Source organism: Staurois parvus, unplaced genomic scaffold (genome assembly GCF_062004578.1).
Source record: "Staurois parvus isolate SC_StPar_1 unplaced genomic scaffold, SC_StPar_1.0 ptg000006l, whole genome shotgun sequence".
Classification (NCBI taxonomy): domain Eukaryota; kingdom Metazoa; phylum Chordata; class Amphibia; order Anura; family Ranidae; genus Staurois; species Staurois parvus.
In genome coordinates, this window is record NW_028317802.1 from 8,497,006 (window position 1) to 8,520,612 (window position 23,607).

At 41.0% G+C, this 23,607-nt stretch overlaps 1 protein-coding gene across 1 annotated transcript in view; it reads left to right on the top strand.

Moving 5' to 3' along the window:
- The window catches only part of FCHSD1 (FCH and double SH3 domains 1), a 129,159-nt gene that overhangs the window by 104,614 nt on the left and 938 nt on the right, over nucleotides 1-23,607 (top strand). Inside the window, exons 14-19 of the mRNA XM_089653676.1 lie at nucleotides 2,982-3,104; nucleotides 6,266-6,349; nucleotides 10,100-10,259; nucleotides 13,672-13,877; nucleotides 15,118-15,217; nucleotides 20,627-20,694. Of these exons, the coding sequence (XP_089509802.1) occupies nucleotides 2,982-3,104; nucleotides 6,266-6,349; nucleotides 10,100-10,259; nucleotides 13,672-13,877; nucleotides 15,118-15,217; nucleotides 20,627-20,694 (741 nt within the window). The remainder of the gene's footprint in view (nucleotides 1-2,981; nucleotides 3,105-6,265; nucleotides 6,350-10,099; nucleotides 10,260-13,671; nucleotides 13,878-15,117; nucleotides 15,218-20,626; nucleotides 20,695-23,607) is intronic.

Sequence of the window (23,607 nt, forward strand, 5' to 3'; positions counted from 1 at the left end):
CCTATAAAATTATATTTTTAGAGCTGGTTAAAGAAAGTGTTGGTAAAAAATGTAATTATAATTGGTACGTTCTTCTTAGCAACCACACAGGAAAAGTAACTTTCTTTTTTTTTTTTTTTACAACAAATACCATTTATAAATGGGATTCTGAGTATAAATATAACATTTACTGTCAGTTATGCATAATCCCTATATAGTGCCAAATCCCAAATATTCACTATGCTTAATATGGTTCTAAAAAGTTTTTTACTTTAATTCTTTCTCTTCATTAAAGTGGTTGTAAAGGCTCAAGGTTGTTTACCTTCTGCATTCTATGCATGAAGGTAAAAAACCTTCTTTGTGAAGCATCCTCCCCAGCCCCCCCAATACGCACCTAAGCCCCCTCTCAATCCAGTGATGTGCACTGGAGTCTTGGCAATCCTGGGACTCCCTCTTCTCATTGGCTGAGACAGAAGAGGGAGCCATTGGCTGTGATTGACAGCATAGAGGGAGGGGATGGGGCAGAGTCACAGCTCTATGTGTGAATGGAGACATGGAGCAGCGGGTGCCCCCATAGCAAGCTGCTTGTTGTGGGGGCACCCGCCAGGAGGGAGTGGCCAGGAGAGCCTGCAGGGAACCCAAGAAGAGGAGGATCCAGGCTGCTGTGTGCAAAACCACTGCACACAGGTAAGTATAGACATGTTTGTTATTTAGAAAAAAAAAGCTTTTAGAATTATTTTTAAGGATAAAAAACAAACAAAAAAAAAACCCCTGTGTGCTTGTTGAGCTTGATCTTGATCCAGCACTGTGCCTGAGCAGTGGCACTCTCCTCAGATTCAGACCATAGTGGGAGCCATATGGGTATTTGATGCTATTCAAGGAACAACGGTGAAATCTGCTCCCGGGAAGGTAGGAGCGTGGGGGTGGCTCAGAGCTTTATTGGGTATTGCAAGGAGTACATTACATCTGGTGAGTGCTGGTCGCCTAGATTGCGCACGAGTAGCACGAATGAGAATTCCATTCGAGGACAGGTCTTGGCCTTGCCCATTCTTTCAAAGACCTCTTGCTTCGCTTTTCCTTTTGTAAAGACCTTTCTTCAAGGCGTATCTCATATTAAACCCCCCTTTTTGGTTGCTCTAACATCGGTCAGACATGTTTGAGTTGGCAGCCCTCTTTTGTAAAGAACTGTTCGGTTGTGAAACTGGCGGCCCTCCAGCGGTTGTGAAACTGGCGGCCCTCCAGCGGTTGTGAAACTGGCGGCCCTCCAGCGGTTGTGAAACTGGCGGCCCTCCAGCGGTTGTGAAACTGGCGGCCCTCCAGCGGTTGTGAAACTGGCGGCCCTCCAGCGGTTGTGAAACTGGCGGCCCTCCAGCGGTTGTGAAACTGGCGGCCCTCCAGCGGTTGTGAAACTGGCGGCCCTCCAGCGGTTGTGAAACTGGCGGCCCTCCAGCGGTTGTGAAACTGGCGGCCCTCCAGCGGTTGTGAAACTGGCGGCCCTCCAGCGGTTGTGAAACTGGCGGCCCTCCAGCGGTTGTGAAACTGGCGGCCCTCCAGCGGTTGTGAAACTGGCGGCCCTCCAGCGGTTGTGAAACTGGCGGCCCTCCAGCGGTTGTGAAACTGGCGGCCCTCCAGCGGTTGTGAAACTGGCGGCCCTCCAGCGGTTGTGAAACTGGCGGCCCTCCAGCGGTTGTGAAACTGGCGGCCCTCCAGCGGTTGTGAAACTGGCGGCCCTCCAGCGGTTGTGAAACTGGCGGCCCTCCAGCGGTTGTGAAACTGGCGGCCCTCCAGCGGTTGTGAAACTGGCGGCCCTCCAGCGGTTGTGAAACTGGCGGCCCTCCAGCGGTTGTGAAACTGGCGGCCCTCCAGCGGTTGTGAAACTACAAGTCCCATCATGCCACTACCTTTTTGGAAGTCATGCTTGTAACTGTCGATCTTGCAATGTCTCATGGGACTTGTAGTTTGGCAACAGCCAGAGGGCCGCCAGTTTGACACCCGTGCCCTAGACCATCTTTTCTCCCTGAGGTGGTATGTCTTCCACCCTAAAGGGGGCTTAGTCTTACCATTCTTATGCCCTGCTCCAAATCATCCAAAGGAAATCTTTTGTTTGTTCCAACATGAAGTAGGGATAAAAGCACATACCGAGCTCAAAAGCTACCACGTCATGAGAAATTGGGCAATATGAAGCAGATGGGAGCAACACTGCTAGATGCTGATGTATCAAGTTTTGGGCTTGTGCATCTCCTAACACTGGTGGTGGTGCTCCCAACTGCTTCAGAGGACCCAAGTCCTCATGGATGACTTTTTTAAGCTTGAAATTTGCTTTTATTCCTACTTCATGTGAGTGGCTTTTTTTTTTTTTTTTTTTTTTACTAATTTAATCTGCTGTACTTAGAAGTTCCCTCTTGTGTCTTTTACATTACTACAGATATTCCCTATATCTGCTGAGGAGCTGCAATAAGTCCTTTGAAACCGGCTGCTATACCTCATTTGGCATTGTGAACTATTCGGCTAGGACTTCACTACTCTAGAATCTACTGGCTTGTTTCTTTGTGCTATAATGGATTTTTATCTACTATCATTTAACATGTGATAAACAAGGCTCACATAGGACAGTTCAGTAATTGGGGGTGGGGGCGAAGTTGTCTCAAAGTCAGGCAGGAGAAGTTCACCAGGAGGTTCCCAGAAACCCGAGTATTAAAGGTAGGTAACTGGTAAGGACCTCAATATGTCACACTGTGGTGGTATTTCTGTTTTGGGCCCATTGATCATTTTGACATATTCATTTTAAATGATTTTGACTTTAGGGCAGGAATTGAATTTGCTCCTTTCTGTAAGGAAAACTGACTACTTTGGAGATCGTTACTCAACTGGCAGTTTCCAAGCAGATAATTAGTGTGCTGAAGAGTAAATTTTGAATGATTTTCTTTGTTAAATGTAAATGGAGTTTGCAATTTCCTTCTTTAACAATGAACAGCCCTTTTCCTTTTCCCTTTTTTTGTTAGATGGAAGAATTTGATTTCTCAGAGTTTGAGGATGATGGCAGTGAGATATTTGAAGAATCCAATTTTTCTCTGAGTGGTTCTCGCTCATACCCATCACCTTGCCAAGTTTTATACAGTTATAAGGTAGGAGAAGTAAGAGGAGCGCTGCCACAGTAAGCACCCCATTCTCTTTGCTTTGTAATTTTGCGGCTTTGCTTTAGGCTAATGAGTGGAAGGCTGCATTAGTTTTCTTTTTTTTTTTTCCCCTAGCTTCAACTGGTCTGGCCAGTACCAATCTTCTAGCATTAGGGTGTCTACTCTCTGGAGGAAAGTGGAACAGACAGCATTGCAGTGTTGGGGAAGGGTAATAGTACAGCTGTACTAGCAGATTTAAATACACAAACAGCTTGAAGTCAGACTCCAGCTCACACTTTAAACAGTCACACCTTTTTTTTTTCTTTTTTTTTTAAATCTTTTGGGTTTTGCATAAAACTAATCAGGTCAGAGGGTTGAGACAAACCATTCAATACAAACTGCCACATTTGCAGGACAGTATGTTCTGTTGAAAAACTGACTTACTGGCAGGATCAATCACAAAGTGAAAAGAGCCTAAAAAGAAACCCAACGCAGCCACCATATCTAAGAATTGGTAATCCACAATATATATTTTTTTGCTTTTGGGTTTAATACCACCTTATTACTGTCATCAAAAGCCCATCTTGTATTACTTCTGCATACCATATGTGTTAAAAATATATAATTATATATAATTCGGGGGGGGGGGGGCTTGATGCTTGAAGCGGACGGCTGCACAATGACCGAGCTCCAGGACCCACACTGCTCCACAGCCTGCAGATTGGTCAGAAGCCGCCAGGTAATGGGTGAACTCTGTAAGCCAGCTCCACACACCCGCTCACAGAGCACTTCTGCGGACTCTGCTGCCTGCCATATCCCGGTGATCTTCAGAGCAGACACCTAGACGCAGCACCTCATTGAGAGAGATGGTGGCGGCCCACCATGAGAAGGACAGCACTGAAAACTACGCAAGCACCCGAGGAAGGAGTAAGACAGATCATGCAGATCATCCCTTTTACTCTTTCTGATATGACTGCTATAGCTGCAGATCTCACTGCAGTTGTCACTGATTTAAAAAGCCGATCTCCTTGTACTTTCTGATGTACTTTCTGATCAACTAGCTGCAACAGACTGGGGAAACAAAGAGCTATTGCCAGATTAGAGGAAATATCTGTAACTCACTCTCAACATCTTATTACTATCAACAGACACTTGGAAGACCTAGATAAAAGGGGAAGAAGGGGATCCCTGAATCTGTGATTCCTGACCAAATCAAACCAGCCTTACAAAAGGTTTTTAGTGGGGTACTTGAAAGGGACCTTGACATCTATTGAATTCGATCGAGCGCACAGATCTCTATGCCCTAGAATTGCAGAGAATGCGCCACCCAGATATATCATATGCTGTCTCTCCAGCTTCCAGCTGAAAGAGGACATTCTCTCTAAGGCCAAACAAAGCAATATCATGTTAATGAGAACACCATTAAGCTCTTTCTTGATCTGTCTCCGATCACCTTAAACAATCTGCCCACTGTTGGAAGTTATGGGAGCTAAAGGAATCAATTATAGATTGAAATTCCCATTTGCACTACAGGCTACAACAAGCTGCAAACACCATCTCCTCAGGTCACCGGAGAAATTAAGTGATTTTTGCTCTGCTCTGAAAATCGCATACACCAAGGTAACCGCATGATATGAGGAGTTTAAACTCCCTGCGTATGCTTCCAACTCGTAACACACCGAATAAAACACCCTATAAGAAAGGAAGAGCTGACAAATCATCCTTATCTGGATCTACTCTCTCTTCACTGAGATCACAGCTGCCTAAAGTTAGAGAAGACACCTGACTCTAAGCCCTGGACAGGATCAATTAATTCTTACTGCCCTTCTCTCTTTTCTCACTCAGGGCCTTCTCAGTTGTTGTAAACACCCGTACCTACAGAACAATACAGCGCTACCATAATACTGTTTAATTGTCTGTTTTTAAATTTATGACATTACAATTATTTACTATACACCTCTAATGCACTTCATGGTTGGACCCAAATTTTTTTTTTTTATATTCAGACCTTCATAAATAGGGTGGTTGTAGTTCAATAAATCAATGTTAATCATCCATTTTTGATTCCAGTGGAATATCTTTACACCTAGAAAGACACATATTTTCTACCCTGGCATCCAACTGAGACCTTAGACTTGCCTAGATACTGAGCTGCATATTTTACTGCAACCGCTACAATGGAAGTTTATCCCAGGTCAAACATGATAGCATATATACAGTACCTATTACATTTTCATTTATTTATATGGAGAGAGAGAGATATCTATATTTTTGCAGTATGTATTTATACTAGTCCTGTTTTTAGGGTGCTGTTATCTCTTTTTTAATATGCCACCATGAGACCTTAAGCTGATGTCTTCTCTATTGTGTTATTGAATACTGAGGATATAATACTACTTTAACGGGTTTTGGTTACTACCAGATGACTACAATGTCCATCCTTAACCAAAATAGAACACGCGACCCATCTTTAAATACAAATTCATATTACAGGTGTAGAACACTTCAAATGGCTCGCCTATGTTCTGGCAACTAGCTTTTATACTACAGACAAGTGAATATAATCCTCATTGTCGATTTATACGTAGTAAAGATTAAGAGTATATAAAAGTTTGCACTACCTATTTATTTATAGAATTTTATGTTGCCTTTAATGGACCGAATAAGTGCCAAAAAAAAATTTAACTAAGTATTGGCTGTGGAGTGGTGGAGATCTGTTTTTTATGTTTATGAACACTTTTGCAGTGAACTGACATAGCCAAATTATTTCAGTGTGCGGTTGGTTCAAATAGGATTTGAGGCACTCCCATCTTCCCCACAAATAACTTGTATCACCACTTATTATATCAGAACCCCAAATCAATATTAATCTACAGTTTGCCTACCTTTTTAGGATACTTTCTCTGTTTGTGAATAAGATTATCAAAGGTATTGTTACACACAACCTTCTCATTTTCTCATCTTTTAGGAGTTTTTTTTTTTTTTCTTCTCTAGCTATTATCTAGTATTACAATGGTATATACTGTACATAATTGGGAAATGGCAGCACAGTGGCTAAATGGTTAGCACTTCAGCCTGGCAGTACTTGGGTTGTTTGTAGGCAGTTTCACACCTTCGAGATTACGTTTCTTAGGTTTGTAATACTATTCTTTGTATTTTTATCCTGATAGGCTGCCCAGCCAGATGAACTGTCCATCACACAAGGTGAGGTGCTGGAGGTCATTGAAGATGGAGATGTTGAAGAATGGGTGAAGGTCAGTTTGAAAATGTTTCCATTTCATTATTCTTCCCTATTACCTCTGAGAATTTGTCACTCTTATCTCGTGTTTTTCCTTGGTTCTGAATTTCTTATATGAAGCGGTAGCCAGCAATGAAAGTTGTAAATGATTACTACATCATAGGAGTTTGACAGATAAAGGATAGTAGGTATTCCTAAAATACAAAAGTGATTTTTATTTGTTTTATCTATGCAGACTTTGCTCCTGCCGCTGTTTTTTTAAAACCATTCACTGTTGGATCACAAACAAGTGATAATTGCAAAAATAGGTGAACATTGCACATGGTCTTGCAGTGTAGCAGTTCATAACCATCCTGACTCTCGTCATTTTGTTTCAAAACCATCAATGCAATTTACAGTGTAGCAAGATATGTACTAATTTAGTCATGTCTCACGTAATAATTACCATTGCCAGTATTTCTTGTTCAAGGGGGAGTCTTGTTCACTGGCTGGTCCTCTACTTCAGTAGAGACTCTGACCTCCTTTCCTGCTACTGAAAATCAAGTGTAACTGTTGGAGCCCTTACATTTTTCAGGTTTGCATAAGAATTACTACAACTTATGGTACATTGGTGTGATTAACTTTGTACATATAATCACATATTTTCCAATGCTCTTTTGAACAAACCGTAGGCAAGCAGAGAATAACCCTTGTTACGTGTGTGTGTCTATTTTGAAAACACCCAGTTAACTGTTTGGCTGCGCCTTAGCTCTTACTGGTTTTCTATTCATTTTGTGAGGGTTCTCTTTAGAATCCTTCAATTTTAGGTCCATTCCCACTGTAGATCTGGATATGTCTTGCTTAAATTGGCCGTACAATAGACTATAATTTGAAGATTTTCATTTTTAGAACATTTGATTTTTTTTTTTTAATGGCTAGTGGGGTCTAATCAACGATTGTTCAACTATAGTGACAAGAAATGTGAATAATTCAACAAAAACTTTTCATGGTGTGTGTGTGTATACAGTCAGGTCCATAAATATTGGGACATCGACACAATTCTAACATTTTTGGCTCTATACACCACCACAATGGATTCAAAATGAAACAAACAAGATGTGCTTTAACTGCAGACTGTCAGCTTTAATTTGAGGGTATTTACATCCAAATCAGGTGAACGGTGTAGGAATTACAACAATTTGCATATGTGCCTCCCACTTCTTAAGGGACCAAAAGTAATGGGACAGAATAATAATCATAAATCAAACTTCTACTTTTTAATATTTGGTTGCAAATCCTTTGCAGTCAATTACAGCCTGAAGTCTGGAACGCATAGACATCACCAGACGCTGGGTTTCATCCCTGGTGATGCTCTGCCAGGCCTCTACTGCAACTGTCTTCAGTTCCTGCTTGTTCTTTGGGCATTTTCCCTTCAGTTTTGTCTTCAGCAAGTGAAATGCATGCTCATTCGGATTCAGGTCAGGTGATTGACTTGGCCATTGCATAACATTCCACTTCTTTCCCTTAAACTCTTTGGTTGCTTTTGCATTATGCTTTGGGTCATTGTCCATCTGCACTGTGAAGCGCTGTCCAATGAGTTCTGAAGCATTTGGCTGAATATGAGCAGATAATATTGCCCGAAACACTTCAGAATTCATCCTGCTGCTTTTGTCAGCAGTCACATCAATAAATACAAGAGAACCAGTTCCATTAGCAGCCATACATGCCTACGCCATGACACTACCACCACCATGCTTCACTGATGAGGTGGTATTCTTAGGATCATGAGCAGTTCCTTTCCTTCTCCATACTCTTCTCTTCCCATCACTCTGGTACAAGTTGATCTTGGTCTCATCTATCCATAGGATGTTGTTCCAGAACTGTGAAGGCTTTTTTCGATATCGTTTGGCAAACTCTAATCTGGCCTTCCTGTTTTTGAGGCTCACCAATGGTTTACATCTTGTGGTGAACCCTCTGTATTCACTCTGGTGAAGTCTTCTCTTGATTGTTGACTTTGACACACATACACCTACCTCCTGGAGAGTGTTCTTGATCTGGCCAACTGTTGTGAAGGGTGTTTTCTTCACCAGGGAAAGAATTCTTCGGTCATCCACCACATTTGTTTTCCGTGGTCTTCCGGGTCTTTTGGTGTTGCTGAGCTCACCGGTGCGTTCCTTATTTTTAAGAATGTTCCAAACAGTTGTTTTGGCCACGCCTAATATTTTTGCTATCTCTCTGAAGGGTTTGTTTTGTTTTTTCAGCCTAATGATGGCTTGCTTCACTGATAGTGACAGCTCTTTGGATCTCATCTTGAGAGTTGACAGCAACAGATTCCAAATGCAAATAGCACACTTGAAATGAACTCTGGACCTTTTATCTGCTCATTGTAATTGGGAGAATGAGGGAATAACACACACCTGGCCATGGAACAGCTGAGAAGCCAATTGTCCCATTACTTCTGGTCCCTTAAGTGGGAGGCACATATGCAAACTGTTGTAATTCCTACACCGTTCACCTGATTTGAATGTAAATACCCTCAAATTAAAGCGGACAGTCTGCAGTTAAAGCACATCTTGTTTGTTTCATTTCAAATCCATTGTGCTGGTGTATAGAGCCAGAAATGGTAGAATTGTGTCGATGTCCCAATATTTATGGACCTGACTGTAGCTCTAGGAGTCATTCTGCACATGCTCAGTTTAGTGTGTATTGCCAGAGGTTTTTTTCTTTGGGTGCATGTGATCAGCACAGGGTCAGTCAGCACTGTCCAGACAGGGTCAGGGGTTATGTAGCCTCATTGGACAGTCAGAAGAATGAAAACTCCTCCTACATGCTTTAACCAGTGCTCAACTGGACACGGATTAGAAGTTATTTAGCAGTTTATAGTTACTAAAGTTGCATTTCTATGTTGTGTGTACTGTGGAAGACCAGATATAGTGAATGCAGGGTCCAGGGCTTGGTAACACTTTAAAGTGTTACTAAACCCACAAATGTAAAATCAGTCTGTATATGCAGTAAAGCATACTTGTTATACTCACTGTGGAACCTAAGGGGTTAATCCTCTGCATTGTGTAAAAAGGCTGTTTGATCCTTTCTTCTCTGCCCCTCCTCCTTGTTGAAATGTCCACCTGATACAGACTGAATCCATAGTCCTATGCACACGCTTAGTTTGGTGTGTATTGCTAGAGGTTTTTTTTTTTTTCCTTGGGAGGGTGCATGTGATCAGCAAAAGGCCAATCAGCACTGTCCAGACAGAGGTCAGGGGTTTCACATCCTCCTAGAGCAGAAAGAAAATTCCTCCTACAAGCTTTAACCAGTGCTCTGCTGAAGTCACAAGACTGCTCTAACTGCTGATGAGAAAAGGTATTTAGCAGTTAATATTTACTAAAATAATTGTGTTTCCATGTACTGTGGGAGACCAGGTATAGTGAATGCAGGGTCCTGGGTTTAGTAACACTTTTTAAGAATTAAAAATTGACTACTGCTCACTAACAGCTGAAACAGAGACCTCAAATGAGATTAATTGGACTGCTCAGTCACTGCCTATGCCTGTGAGTGCAACCATTCCATGTTGTGTAAAGTTTAAAAAAAAAAAGGCTGAATTGGTTGCTTCTGTTTCAGTAATATCCTTGTCTTAATGGTTATGCTCTCTGAACAGTAATTGAGTGTTTTATAGGCTTTACAGCCACAGGTTTTTAAGCTGTGAAGAAAACAAAGTACAAATAAAATGTCGTCTTCTATGCTCTGAGATGCGCAGGTAACAATATGTACTATTCTCTTTATGCTACAGGCCAGAAACAAGAGTGGACAGGTTGGCTATGTACCAGAAAAATACATTAACTTCATTAAACAGAGTGCTGCACATTCCATGGACACTGGTCATGACAGGGGACTATGTACAGAAAAATCATTCTCTGCAATATCCAAGCTGGAATGGGCTGATGCAGGAGGTACATTACAGTTCATATTCTTGTCTGATAGAAAAAAAAAATCTAAAGGCGAATTTGAGGATTATAATTGCAAGTAGTCTCTCATCTAAAGGTATAGCTACAGGCCATTTATTTTGAAACTGTCACCATTAGAAGTATTTGTTCTGAGACTTTCAAATGTTTATAGCAAAATGGCATGTAGGATGTTGTCTGGAATGGGAAATGGCTGCTGTTGTCACAGGATTCAGGATATTGAAAAATGACTAAAAATGACAGGCCAAGAGCTATCTGTATTTAATTTTGCTCTGAATTTTCTTTTACTTGGATGTGCGTTTAATGCTTATGTTGACCCTTGAGAGTGCCTGTGGACAACAATGTTTCTTTGTAGCTATATTTATGTAGATTGGTAGCAGTGTCTGTGATGTGATTATGGGCAGACAGAATTTCTTTAAAAGCATTGTATGTGCATTGGGGTATGAGTTTCTTACCCACTGCTATAGTGGTGCATTGAAGCACCTATTAAAGTGTTACTAAACCCACAACAGTAAAATCAGTCTGTATATGCAGTAAAGCATGCTTGTTATACTCACTGTGGAACCTAAGGGGTTAATCCTCTGCATTGTGTAAAAAGGCTGTTTTGATCCTAACTTCTCTGCTCCTCCTCTTGTTCAGATGTCCATGCTGATAAGACAGCCTGAACCTGTAGCCCTTCTGCATATGCTCCGTTTATGTATTATGAGAGGCTTTTTTTTTTTTTCTTGGGAGAGTGCATGTGATCAGCACAGGGCCAATCAGCACTGTCCAGACAGAGGTCAGGGGTTTTGCATCCTCCTAGAGCAGAAAGAGAAAAATCCTACAAGCTTTAACCAGTGCTCAGCAAGACTGCTCTACCTGCTGAGAAAAGATATATAGCTATGTGTATATATATATAGCTATGTGTGTATATATGTATATGTGTGTGTGTATGTATGTGTATATATATATATGCGATTAGAAGGATTTTGAGCTTTATTCACTTTTTTCAACACACTGCTATTTTTAACACAACTGTATATATATACAGTTGTGTTCAAAATAATAGCAGTGTGTTGAAAAAAGTGAATAAAGCTCAAAATCCTTCTACTAGCTTTTATTTCCATACACACAAATGCATTGGGAACACTACACATTCTATTCCAAATCCAAACATGAAGAAAAATATAAAATTTGTGTTGTTCCTCTAAAACAAATTGAAGAAAAGTGAATATTAGACTGTTCAAAAAAAAATAGCAGCAGTGTTTGTATTCTTCTTTACAAACTCAAACATTCATTATATAAACTGAAAAATGTTTGAAGATTTTGCTTTCCTTTGAATCACTTAATGAATATTTAGTTGTATAAGCACTGTTTCTGAGAACTGCTGTACATCTGTGTTGCATGGAGTCAACCAACTTCTGGCACCTGTGAACAGGTATTCCAGCCCAGGATGATTGGACTACATTCCACAGTTCTTCTCTATTTCTTGGTTTTGCCTCAAACTGCATTTTTGATGTCACCCCACAAGTTTTCTATTGGATTAAGATCCGGGGATTGGGCTGGCCACTCCATAACGTCAGTCTTGTTGGTCTGGAACCAAGATGTTGCACGTTTACTTGTGTTTGGGGTCGTTGTCTTGTTGGAACACCCATTTCAAGGGCATTTCCTCTTCAGCATAAGGCAGCATGACCTCTTCAAGTATTCTGATGTATTCAAACTGATCCATGATCCCTGGTATGCGATAAATAGGCCCAACACCGTAGTATGAGAAACATCCCCATATCATGATGCTTGCGCAACCATGCTTCACTGTCTTCACAGTGTACTGTGGCTTGAATTCAGTGTTTGGGGGTCGTCTGACAAACTGTCTCCGGCCACTAGACCCAAAAAGAACAATCTTACTTTCACCAGTCCACAAAATGTTGCGCCATTTCTCTTTAGGCCAGTCAATGTGCTCTTTGGCAAATTGTAACCTCTTCAGCGCGTCTTTTTTTCAACAGTGGGACTTTGCGGGGGCTTCTTGCAGATAGCTTGGCTTCACATAGGTGTCTTCTAATTGTAACAGTACTCATTATTGGCTGAGTCCTTGCCATTTTGGCTATTCTATCCATTCGAATGGTAGTGTTTCGCTTTTCTTCCACGTGTTTCAGGTTTTGGTTGCCATTTTAAAGCATTTGCGATCATTTTAGCTGAGCAGCCTATCATTTTCTGCACTTCTTTGTTTTCCCCTCTCCAATCAACTTTTTAATCAAGGTACGCTGTTCTTCTGAACAATGTCTGGAATGACCCATTTTCCTCAATTTCAGAGAGAAATGCACTGTAACCAGCATGTACAACATTTGCTGCCTTCCTTCCTTAAATAAGGGCAATAATTGCCACCTGTTTTTCAAAGAATGAATGACCTCACTAATAGTACTTCACACTGCTATTATTTTGAACATGCCCCTTAATTACACAGAATCAGCAGCATGCATGTCATGACTGTTGGGTCTGTTGGATTTCTATTACTCTACTACACCTGTTAGTAAATTATTTGCCATGTAGAAATATATTTTCTACCAAAAACAGTGATTGATCAGGTTCGTGATGTCTGACTGCTATCATTTTGAACACAACTGTGTGTGTATGTGTGTGTATGTGTATGTATCTGTGTGTATATATGTGTGTATATATGTGTGTGTGTGTGTGTATGTATATGTGTGTGTATGTATATGTGTGTGTATGTATATGTGTGTGTATGTATATGTGTGTGTATGTATATGTGTGTGTGTATGTATGTATATATATGTATGTATATATATATATATATATATATGTGTATGTGTATGTGTGTATATATATATATATATATATATATATATATATATATATATAATTTTACTAAAATAATTGCATTTCCATGTACTGTGGGAGACTAGATATAGTGGATGCAGGGTCCTGGATTTAGTAACACATTAAAATTGTACAGTTTACTGCAACTTACAGCAACAAAATTCTGAATCTGGTTTCATGTAATAACAGCAATTGTTCTCAACTGACCCATTAGCAGTGAATATACAATTTGCTCCGACTATTCATTTTCCTGTGGCTGAAGTGGTGCTCTGGCAAGTGTTCCCACACTTAAGCAAAGTAATCCATAATAGAATTAAGCTGGCACTCAGTGCAATCCATAAATCCCATCTTTATTGTTCTCATAGGCTGAGGAAGGCTGCTATAGCCGAAACATGTTGGCGTACTAGTAATGTGGTTTTACCTGTAGCTAAAAGGTAGTTGTGTTTTTTTTTTTTTTTTTTTTTTATTGCCTGCTTAATTTCATTATGACCCATTGGTTGCCATTTATTTAAAGAGTCTTGCGAAACTGGCAAGGCAATATAGGAAATTCTAAATCAATTATGTCTCTTACTAATTACTTTCCCAGTATCTCTTGCCCGAGCACTGTATGATTACGAAGGACAGAGTGAAGAAGAGCTTAGTTTTCTGGAAGGATCCATTATTCAAATCGTCCGTAAAGAAGAGGAAGGAATAGATGATGGCTTTTGGATGGGAGAATTCAATGGACGTGTTGGAGTGTTTCCATCGCTTATGGTGGAAGAGTTGTCGGGGGATAATTCAGAAACAAACCAGGTACAGATTTCTAATGTTCTGTCATTTTCAGCTGTTGCGGTTTTAAGTATGAATTGGGAACATCTATTCAACGGGCACACAGGTAACAATAGATCCGACTGTTCTTTGCTCAATATAAAATAAGAGGTTTTGGCTGCAGTTTACTGTGTTGCAGCTTATGGTTTCTTAGATGTGATAGCTGCATTCATTTCCTTTTTTGGGTAAATGGTAAGGTACTGAAAACCTGTTGATATTGCCATAATTCTAGTGCCCTTTAACTTCCTATGCTGTTAATATGTATCTTCTGTGAGCTTCAAATCTCCATTCCTCATGTAATGAAGATGAGACCAGGTATTTTTTAGCATAAATCAGAAAAGTTACCTAGGGTAACAGCACTCCTCCACAGACAGGGCAGCAAGTGAGCATTGTCACCATAAGAAAAAATGTGTTAAAGCAGTTATAAACCAAAATGTAATGTATTGCCGTTTACCACTTATTAGATATGTGTCTTTCCTCATGCTTTGTCCCCTCTGTTTCACCTGATGATTGGCTAGTATAATACCTTGTATTAGTGTCTCCACTCTGGATGAAAGAGCACATTTGGACAGCAGCATTGTCAGTCTGGGGAGAGGAGAGTGTTAAATGTACTAACAGATATAAATATATTGAAGCCAAACTCTAGCTAATACTTTATAAGCAGTTACAGCAAACCCTTTTTTTTTTTTTTTCTTTTTCTTTTGGGATAAAGGTTTTACATAAAAACTGATCATTGTAAGCACCCCTGCTACTGTTAAATGGTCTCACATCTCTAACTGATGCCTTCTGCTGCAGTGCTGGTTCTTTTGAAAAAGACTTGCTGCCCATATCACCAGATACAAATTGATAAAAGCCTAAAAGAAAATTAGTGCAGCCATCATATGTAAGAAATGGTAAACTGCAGTATGTTTGCTTTTGGATTTAATACTTTGACAGGATCAGGTGAACTATGGGCTGATGACAGGATCAGATGGGGAAAAAAAGTGAGTGAAGGCTTAAATTAAAACTAATGCATTCACCACACCTCAGTACTCGCAAACAGAATATCTAACCCAAGAACAAACATTTACAAAGTCCCTGAAAACTGCTACAGGCAATTTGTTCAATCTTTCATTGTAATAAATTGGATTAATTGAGTGGGGAATGGGGTGCATGGTGTGGTTGTGGCCATATGTTTCTTTTTGTGCTAAATCCTTTAATGTATCACAATTTTATACAATTGTAGGATCTTCCTTCTCCTGCTCCACCTACCTGCCTTCCTCCAATGCTTTCTCCACTTTCCATCACTAGATCCTCGCTACAAGGAACAGCTGCTGCAGAACCAGGTATTTGTGCCCTTTTTCTACCAGAAATCTAAAGTGCTGTGGAAAATTATTTGCCCCTTCTCGATTTTATTAGGTTTTTTTGCATATTTGTCACACCAAAATGATTAGATCACCAAACCAATCGTAATATTACACAAAGATAACCCGAGTAAATACAAAATGCAGTTTTTAAATCATGATTTAATTAAAGGGGAAGTTCGGCTTTAAAGATTGGTCCCCCACTCCCCATTAAGGATTGGCACCTTGGGGGAGCGGGTACCTGAAATTGACAGGTACCCGCTCCCACTTCCTCTGTGATCGCCTAGGTGATCGGAAGCGGAAGTTGTCGTCCTACCCTCCCTCCTCGTAGTCTTCTGGGACACATGACAGGTCCCAGAAGACGAGGCCATTCAGGAAGCGTAGCGCTACTTGCGCATGCACAGTGGGCACCCGGCTGTGAAGCTGCAAGCTGTCACAGCCAGGTGCCCACACTGAAGATGCCGGTGCCTGGAATACAGGACGGCCGGTGAAACGGGTTGCGGCAGGCGCACCGTGGGTTCGTTGGACAGGTCAGTGGCTGTTTTCAGTGTTGTTGGACAGGTCAGTGGCTGAAGCAACAGTTTTTTGTAGCTGCTGACTTATTTTTTATGGAGTGAGTGGAACTCCGCTTTTAAGTGAAAAAAGCTGTCCAAACCTGCTTGGCCCTGTATGAAAAAGTAATTGCGCCCCCTTTGCTAAATCATGAATGAACTGTGATTAAGCACATTTTTTTTGGAAAGATGAGTTAAATTTAATTTGCTACACCCAGTCCTGATTACTGCCAGACCTGTTGAATCAAGAAATCACCAAAATATAAGCTGTCTGACAAAGTGAAGCACGCTAAAAGATCTCAAAGCAACACATGCTGCAATCTGAAGAAATTCATGAACAGATGAGAAACAACGCAATTGACATGTATCAGTTTGGGAACGTTAAAAAGGCATTTCTAAGGCTTTGGGAATCCAGCAAACCATGGTGAGAACCATTATCTGTAAATGGAGAAACTGGGATTAGTGGTCAACCTTCCCAGGAGTGGCCGGCCTACCAAAATTACTCCCAAGAGCACAATGATGAGTTTCAGGAGGTCATAAAAACCCAGTGCAACATCACTGCAGGCCTCACTTGCCTCAGGTCACTGTTAATTATTCAACAATTAGAGACTGGACAAAAATGGCATCCATGGAAGAGTTGCAAGGCAAAAGCCACTGCTGAACAAAAAAAAACAAACTCCTCTCACATTTGACAAAAAAACATTTGGATTATCTCCAAGACTTTTGGGCAAATATTCTGTGGACTGAGACAAAAGCTGAATCTTTTTGGAAGGTTTACTCCTGTTATCTGATGTAAAACTAGCACAACATTTTATAAAAAAAGAACATCATACCAACAGTCAAACATGTTGGTAGTGTGATGGTCTGTGGTTGCTTTGCAGGACCTGGACGACTTGCCATAATTGATTGAACCATAAATTCTGGGTGGGAGGCGGTTAAAGCAATTCTGCAAAGAGTGGGCCAAAGTTCCTCCACAGTGATGTAAAAGACTATCTCTGTTATCACAAACACCTGATTGCAGTTGTTGCTGCCACAGATTGCACAACCAGTTAGTAGGTTTAGGGGGCAATCACATAAAGCCAGGCAGGTTTGTTCAGCTTTTTTTTTTTTTTCCCTTTAATAAATTGTGCGTATATATATAAAAGATAATGTGTGTGTATATGTATGTGTGTGTGTGTGTGTGTGTGTGTATGTATATATATATATATGTGTGTGTGTGTGTGTGTGTGTGTGTGTATGTATGTGTGTATATGTGTATATATATATATATATATAATAATTAAGCATCTCCACACAACAAGTTCAACGGTTCTTTCCCAGAGAGACATTTATTAGGTTCCGGAACAGTCCACAAGATATTTGCAACAAATGACAAAATTCAGCAGAGCATTTGCAGATAATACAATGGACACCAGCCTTCATAGTGCCATTTGTCATTCATTTCATAGCAGGCATAGAGACACACCATCCAGCATATATTCAATCTATAATATGCACTTGGGTAACTTCCATGCATGCAATAATGTGTTATAATCCAGACCTGTGCTTCCATAATGAATAATATAACAAATCAAGCTTCCCTCTGAAATATCAGTGAGTAAAGCTGGAAGGAGTTTTTGATTGGCTGACCAAACACTTTTGGTCTCAACATTAAATTCCAGTAATGGCAAGTAGGGTCTTTTTTAAGTCATTATGGTTTATCAGGTAAATTTACCTTATGGATGCCATTACCTTGAATACCCCCTCAAGTCTAATTAACATTAAATACTACTTGTATGGTCAAATCCTTGTGTAGCTTCCCAAATTAAGGTAAACGTACCCTTTGGTCCTTGGGAGGGCAAATCTAATAGATATTTCAAAGTGAGTAATCTGCCTCTTGCATAAAATGAACATAATTAAGAGTCATTACTGTCTCACAGAAGTCAGTACACCCCTCACCTTTTTTGTAAATATTTTATTATATCTTTTTATGTGACAACACTGAAGAAATGACACTTTGCTACAATGTAAAGTAGTGAGTGTACAGCTTGTATAACAGTGTAAATTTGCTGTCTCCTCAAAATAACTCAAAACACCGCCATTAATGTCTAAACCACTGGCAACAAAAGTGAGTAGACCCCTAAGTGAAAATGTCCAAATTGGGCCCAGTTAGCCATTTTCCCTCCCCAGTGTTATGTGATTCGGTGTTACAAGTTCTCAGGTGTGAATGGGGAGCAGGTGTGTTAAATTTGGTGTTATCGTGCTCTCATACTGGTGACGAAGTTCAATATGGCACCTCATGGCAAATAACTGAGTATCTGAAAAAAAGAATTGTTGCTCTACATAAAGATAGCCTAGGCTATAAGAAGATTGCCAAGACCCTGAAACTGAGCTTCAGCACGTTGGCCAAGACCATACAGCGGTTTAACAGGACAGGTTCCACTCAGAACAGGCCTCGCCATGGTCAACCAAAGAAATTGAATGAACGTGCTCAGCGTCATATCCAGTGGTTGTCTTTGGGGAAAAAAGTATGAGTGCTGCCAGCATTGCTGCAGAGGTTGAAGGGGTGGGGTGGGGGGTGAGCCGATCACTGCTCAGACCATACTCCGCACACTGCATCAAATTGGTCTGCATGGCCATTGACCCAGAAGGAAGCCTAAGGATGATGCAGAAAGCCCGCAAACAGTTTGCTGAAGACAAGCAGACAAAGGACATGGATTACTGGAACCATGTCCTGTGGTCTGATGAGACCAAGATAAACTTATTTGGTTCAGATGGTGTCAAGCGTATGTGGCGGCAACCAGGTGAGGAGTACAAAGACAAGTGTCTTGCCTACAGTCAAGCATGGTGGTGGGAGTGTCCTGGTCTGGGGCTGCATGAGTGCTGCCGGCACTAGGGAGCTGCAGTTCATTGAGGGAACCATAAATGCCAACATGTACTGTGACATACCGAAGCAGAGCATGATCCCCTCCCTTCGGAGACTGGGCCGCAGGGCAGTATTCCAACATAACCCCAAACACACCTCCAAGACAACCACTGCCTTGCTAAAGAAGCTGAGGGTAATGGACTGGCCAAGCATATCTCCAGACCTAAACCTTTGAGGATGCCCCACAAGTGCTCAGTAAACGGAAGGTGGAGGAGCGCAAGGTCTCGAACATCCACCAGCTCCATGATGTCATCATGGAGGAGTGGAAGAGAACTCCAGTGGCGACCTGCGAAGCTCTGGTGAAGTCCATGCCCAAGAGGGTTAAGGCAGTGCTGGAAAATAATGGTGACCAAACTAAATATTGACCATTTTGGACATTTTCACTTAGGAGTGTACTCACTTTTGTTGCCATCAGTTTAGACAATAAAGGCTGTGTGTTATTTTGAGGGGACAGAAAATTTACACTTATACAAGCTGTACAAAGTGTCATTTCTTCAGTGTTGTCACATGAAAAGATATAAAAAATTTTTTTACAAAAATGTGAGCGGTGTACTCACTTCTGTGAGATACTGTAAATATAGAATGTCCTTCATAAATGAAATCCTAATTTTAAAAACTGTATTTTCTTTTTGCGTATTTCACACTTAAATGGTTCAGATCAGCAAACAAATGTTAATCAAAAATAAGGAAGGAGGCAAATACTTTTTCACAGCATTGTACATACATGTTTTTTGCTATCCACACTCCCATTTATCTACAAATCTTTTGGCTTATGGCACTAAACCCATAAACACCTCTTGCTTTCAAGGAAACGGGCACAGGGTTATATAGTCCGATCAGAAGCAGGGAAGTCCTCTGTTTGTCCCATGGTCAATCAAAGGCAGCTTCTCGTCTTGTCATTAGAAAGCTGAAGGGAGGAGCAGCTGCACTTGGAGAACTTGAATTGTATCCAAGAAATGATTTTTATTAAGTTGGGCTTTGATTTTTATTGTAAAGTTTGTTTTGGTTTTGTTTTGTGTTTTTCATAAGCTCAAAAGGCGGCATTGCCTTCTCCCAAAGGTAAATCTAAAAGCTGCTGGTTTAATACGGACATTTGTATGGTGGGTTAAAACTATAGTGTTCCATGGGTCACATACTTGGTCCCCTGGCTAGTCATTACAGTGTCCTGGAGAAGAAACACAGCACCCACTTATGGCTCTGGGGTCTGATAGACTTGGAAATGTTGGATGAGGGACAGCTGTAGATTTTCAAGAGAGCAAAGATTTAACATGGAACCTGCCAAAAAGGTAAGTATTCATCATCATCTTTTGCAGGCTGATTTCAGTTGTTTTAGGGAGTTGGTGAATGGATTACTTTATAGGGAAGCTATAGCTATCCTACGTCCGTGCTACAGGATGGATGTGCCTTATTTCTTTCTAAGATGTTTGCCAAGAATTCATCAATAATACCCTTGAGTGTTGCCTGCTTGGTAAAATACTTGCCCTTTTCCTTGTACCAGTGATCTGCACAGTACAGTCTTGGTGAAAAGGTTTCCATACCTATGGATGAGCTGTACTCTGTTCAGCACTTTGAGGCCACCATGAGTAATGAAATCCTCCACCTCTGGATGGATAAGCAGTAAAGGACAACTGTACATAAGACTGTACAATATATGTAAATTGTTGGTTTTATATAAATACCTGCAACAAAATACAGTTGCCAATTAATATTTGCTAATCAAGAGACTTAATGCAGTTAAGTACAGATGTTGCCTTTTTTAAAAGCTGAATAGTCATTTAATACAATGTTGGAAATGTTGTCAGTAGCAGCCCCTGCAGTTTTCCTTCAGTAGACAATCTTGGGTTGGAAATCTTCAAGTGTAAGGAGTTTGGCATGGTAATGACACAGGGACTGCAGGAGTCATTAGCAATCAATACTGCTGTATTTATTTTCCAGACTCCAGACAGAACGGTTCAGGGAGTGCGCAGAGCTCTCCGGATTTTTCAGCAACACGCTTGAGACCAGTAAGTGTTTGAATAGAAACCTGCATATTGACGCCATGAAAAGTTTGTGAGGTTTTTATTACAGCATGTGTCCCCACTGAGGAGATTCACCCACTCTGTTTGACCATTGTCATCATGACAAAAAATTATACAATTTTCACCCGAAGAGGAATGAAGAGGGGAAATCATCCAATGGGTACGCCTGTTCTGGGACTGCTGTTTAAGAGAGGATCTCTCCTAATTTTGGAGAAAATCAATCTCGTTTCCTGTTTTTCCCAACAGGGCAAAAAGAAAAAAAAAAATCAGAAGGTAAAAAAATCCCAATAAAGCATTATCCAAATTGCTCCAGCAGGGGAAAAAAATTGTTCGTGATCCCACAAGAAACAATTGAATATTCCCTTGATTAACATCACCTATAAATTTTAGTATCCAGTTATATTGTGTACATTTAGGACAGAATCTAGGCCTTTTTTTAAAACCATCTGCTGAACTGGCCAGGACCAGCTTTTGAGGGAGTCTTTCACATTTTCACAGCTCTTACTGCGAAGAAGCCTTTCTCTACATCTGGAGGAAGAGATTTAACCTCCAAATAGAATGCCTCCTTGTCCTCTGTGATGACCTTAAAGTGAACAACTCTACACCAAATGCATGCATCCAATCACTTTCCAAAGCCTTCCCCCTCAATATCTCTAAAATACGCCACTTTCTAACCAATGATACCACCAAGCTCCTAGTCCAGTCCCTGGTCATCTCTCGCCTTCACTACTGCAAATCCTTCCCCATTGGCTTACCTTTACATAGGCTATCCCCTCTTCAGTCCATCATGAAAACTGCTACCAGACTCCTCCACCTTACCAGGCGTTCAGTGTCTGCTACCCCTGTTTGCCAGTCTCTCCCCTGGCTTCTGCTCACCCAATTAATTCAGTTGAAAATACTAACAACTTACAAAGCCATCCACATCATTGCCCCCAGCTACATCACTAACCTAGTCTCAAAATACCAACTTAATCGTTCTCTTTAATCCTCCCAAGTCCTCCTGCTCTCTAGCTCCCTTGTCACTTCCCCCCATGCTCTCCTCCTGGACTTCTCTTGAGCCTTTCCCATCCACTGAAACTCCCTAACCCCATCTGTCCAACTATCTCCTACTGTCTACTTTTTAGACGATCCCTGAAAACCCCCCCCCCCCTCCTTCAGAGAGGCCTACCCTGCCCCCGCCTAACTGTATTTCTCAATTTTCCATCAGCTCATACCCCACAATATGACCTTTTTTTGTATCTGTTGACACTCCCTTTTTAGATTGTAAACGGTAACGAGCAGGGCCCTCTGACTCATACTGTATTAAATTGTATTCTAATTGTACTGTCTGCCCTTATGTTGCAGAGTGCTGTGTAAATTGTTGACCCTATATAAATCCTTTATAATGAAGGCTCTACTAGATTAAAGTTGGGGACCACATTGCATAAACGAAGCAGTCTGGCTGCCACATATATTTGCATTAAAAACACAGGTTTGTGTTTAACCCACAAAATTTTACAATTTGCAAATGGGTTCTTTTTTTTTTTTTTTTTCTGGTAAAGTGTGCTGGTAATTTTCTAGCTCTAAAATCGAACTGGACATTAGAGATCCTTCTTGCTACAAGGCCTCATCACATATGGTTATGGCCCTGATAACTGGCTTTTTTGGATTGATGCTGCAAACGCTTATATACAGTGAAGGATATAAGTATTTGATCCCCTGATGATTTTGAATGTTTGCCCACTCACAAAGAAATGATCAGTCTAAAAATCGAATGGTAGGTGTATTGTAAGACTGAGAGACAGACATGCATTTCTTTTGAATGTTTTGTTGCTATTCAGAACTACATGTGAAGATCTTGTCAATGATCTCCAGGCAGCTGGGACCACAGTCACCAAGAAAACAATTGGTAACACACTACGCCGACAAGGATTGAAATCCTGCAGTGCTCGCAAGGTCCCTCTGCTCAAAGCACATGTCCAGGCCCATCTGAAGTTTACCACTGAACATCTGAATGATGCAGAGGAGGACTGGTTGAAAGTGTTGTGGTCAGATGAGACCAAAATCGAGCTCTTTGGCATCAACTCTCTGTGTTTGAAGGCGGAGGAATGCTGCCTATGACCCCAAGAACACCATCCCAACTGCCAAACATGGTGGTGGAAGCATTCTGCTTTGGGGGTGTTATTCTGCTAAGGGGACAGGACAAATGCACCGCATCAAAGGGATGATGGACGGGGAAATGTACAGTCAAATCTTGGGTGAGAACCTTCTTCCCTCAGCCAGGGCATTGAAAATGGGTCGTGGATGGGTGTTCCAGCATGACAATGGCCCAAAACACATGGCCAAGGCAACAAAGGAGTGGCTCAAGAAGAAGCACATTAGGATCCTGGAGTGGCCTAGCCAGTCTCCAGACCTTAATTTGATTGTAAATCTGTGGAGGAAGCTGAAAGTTCGAGTTGTCAAACGTCAGCCACCAAACCTTAAAGACTTGGAGAGGATCTGCCAAGAGGAGTGGGCCAAAATCCCTCCTGAGATGTGTGCAAACCTGGTGGCCAACTACAGGAACGTCTGACCTCAGTACTTGGTGGCAAATTCCTTGTTGGCAATCACAAAGTTGTGTTTTGTGATGGGGATCAAATACTTATATCCCTCATGAACATGCAAATCAGTGCATAATGTGTTAGACATGCATTTCTTTTGAATGTTTTGTTGCTATTCTGTCTCTGTGGTACAATACACCTACCATTTGATTTTTAGACTGCCCACTCACAAAGAAATGTATGTTCAAACATTCAAAATCAGCAGGGGATCAAATACTTATTTCCTTCCTTGTACATACTGTATATAAATACAGATTTTACATACAGGTGAGGTTTAAACAATGAACACTTAAATGTTTCATTGTTTAAATCTTGAGAC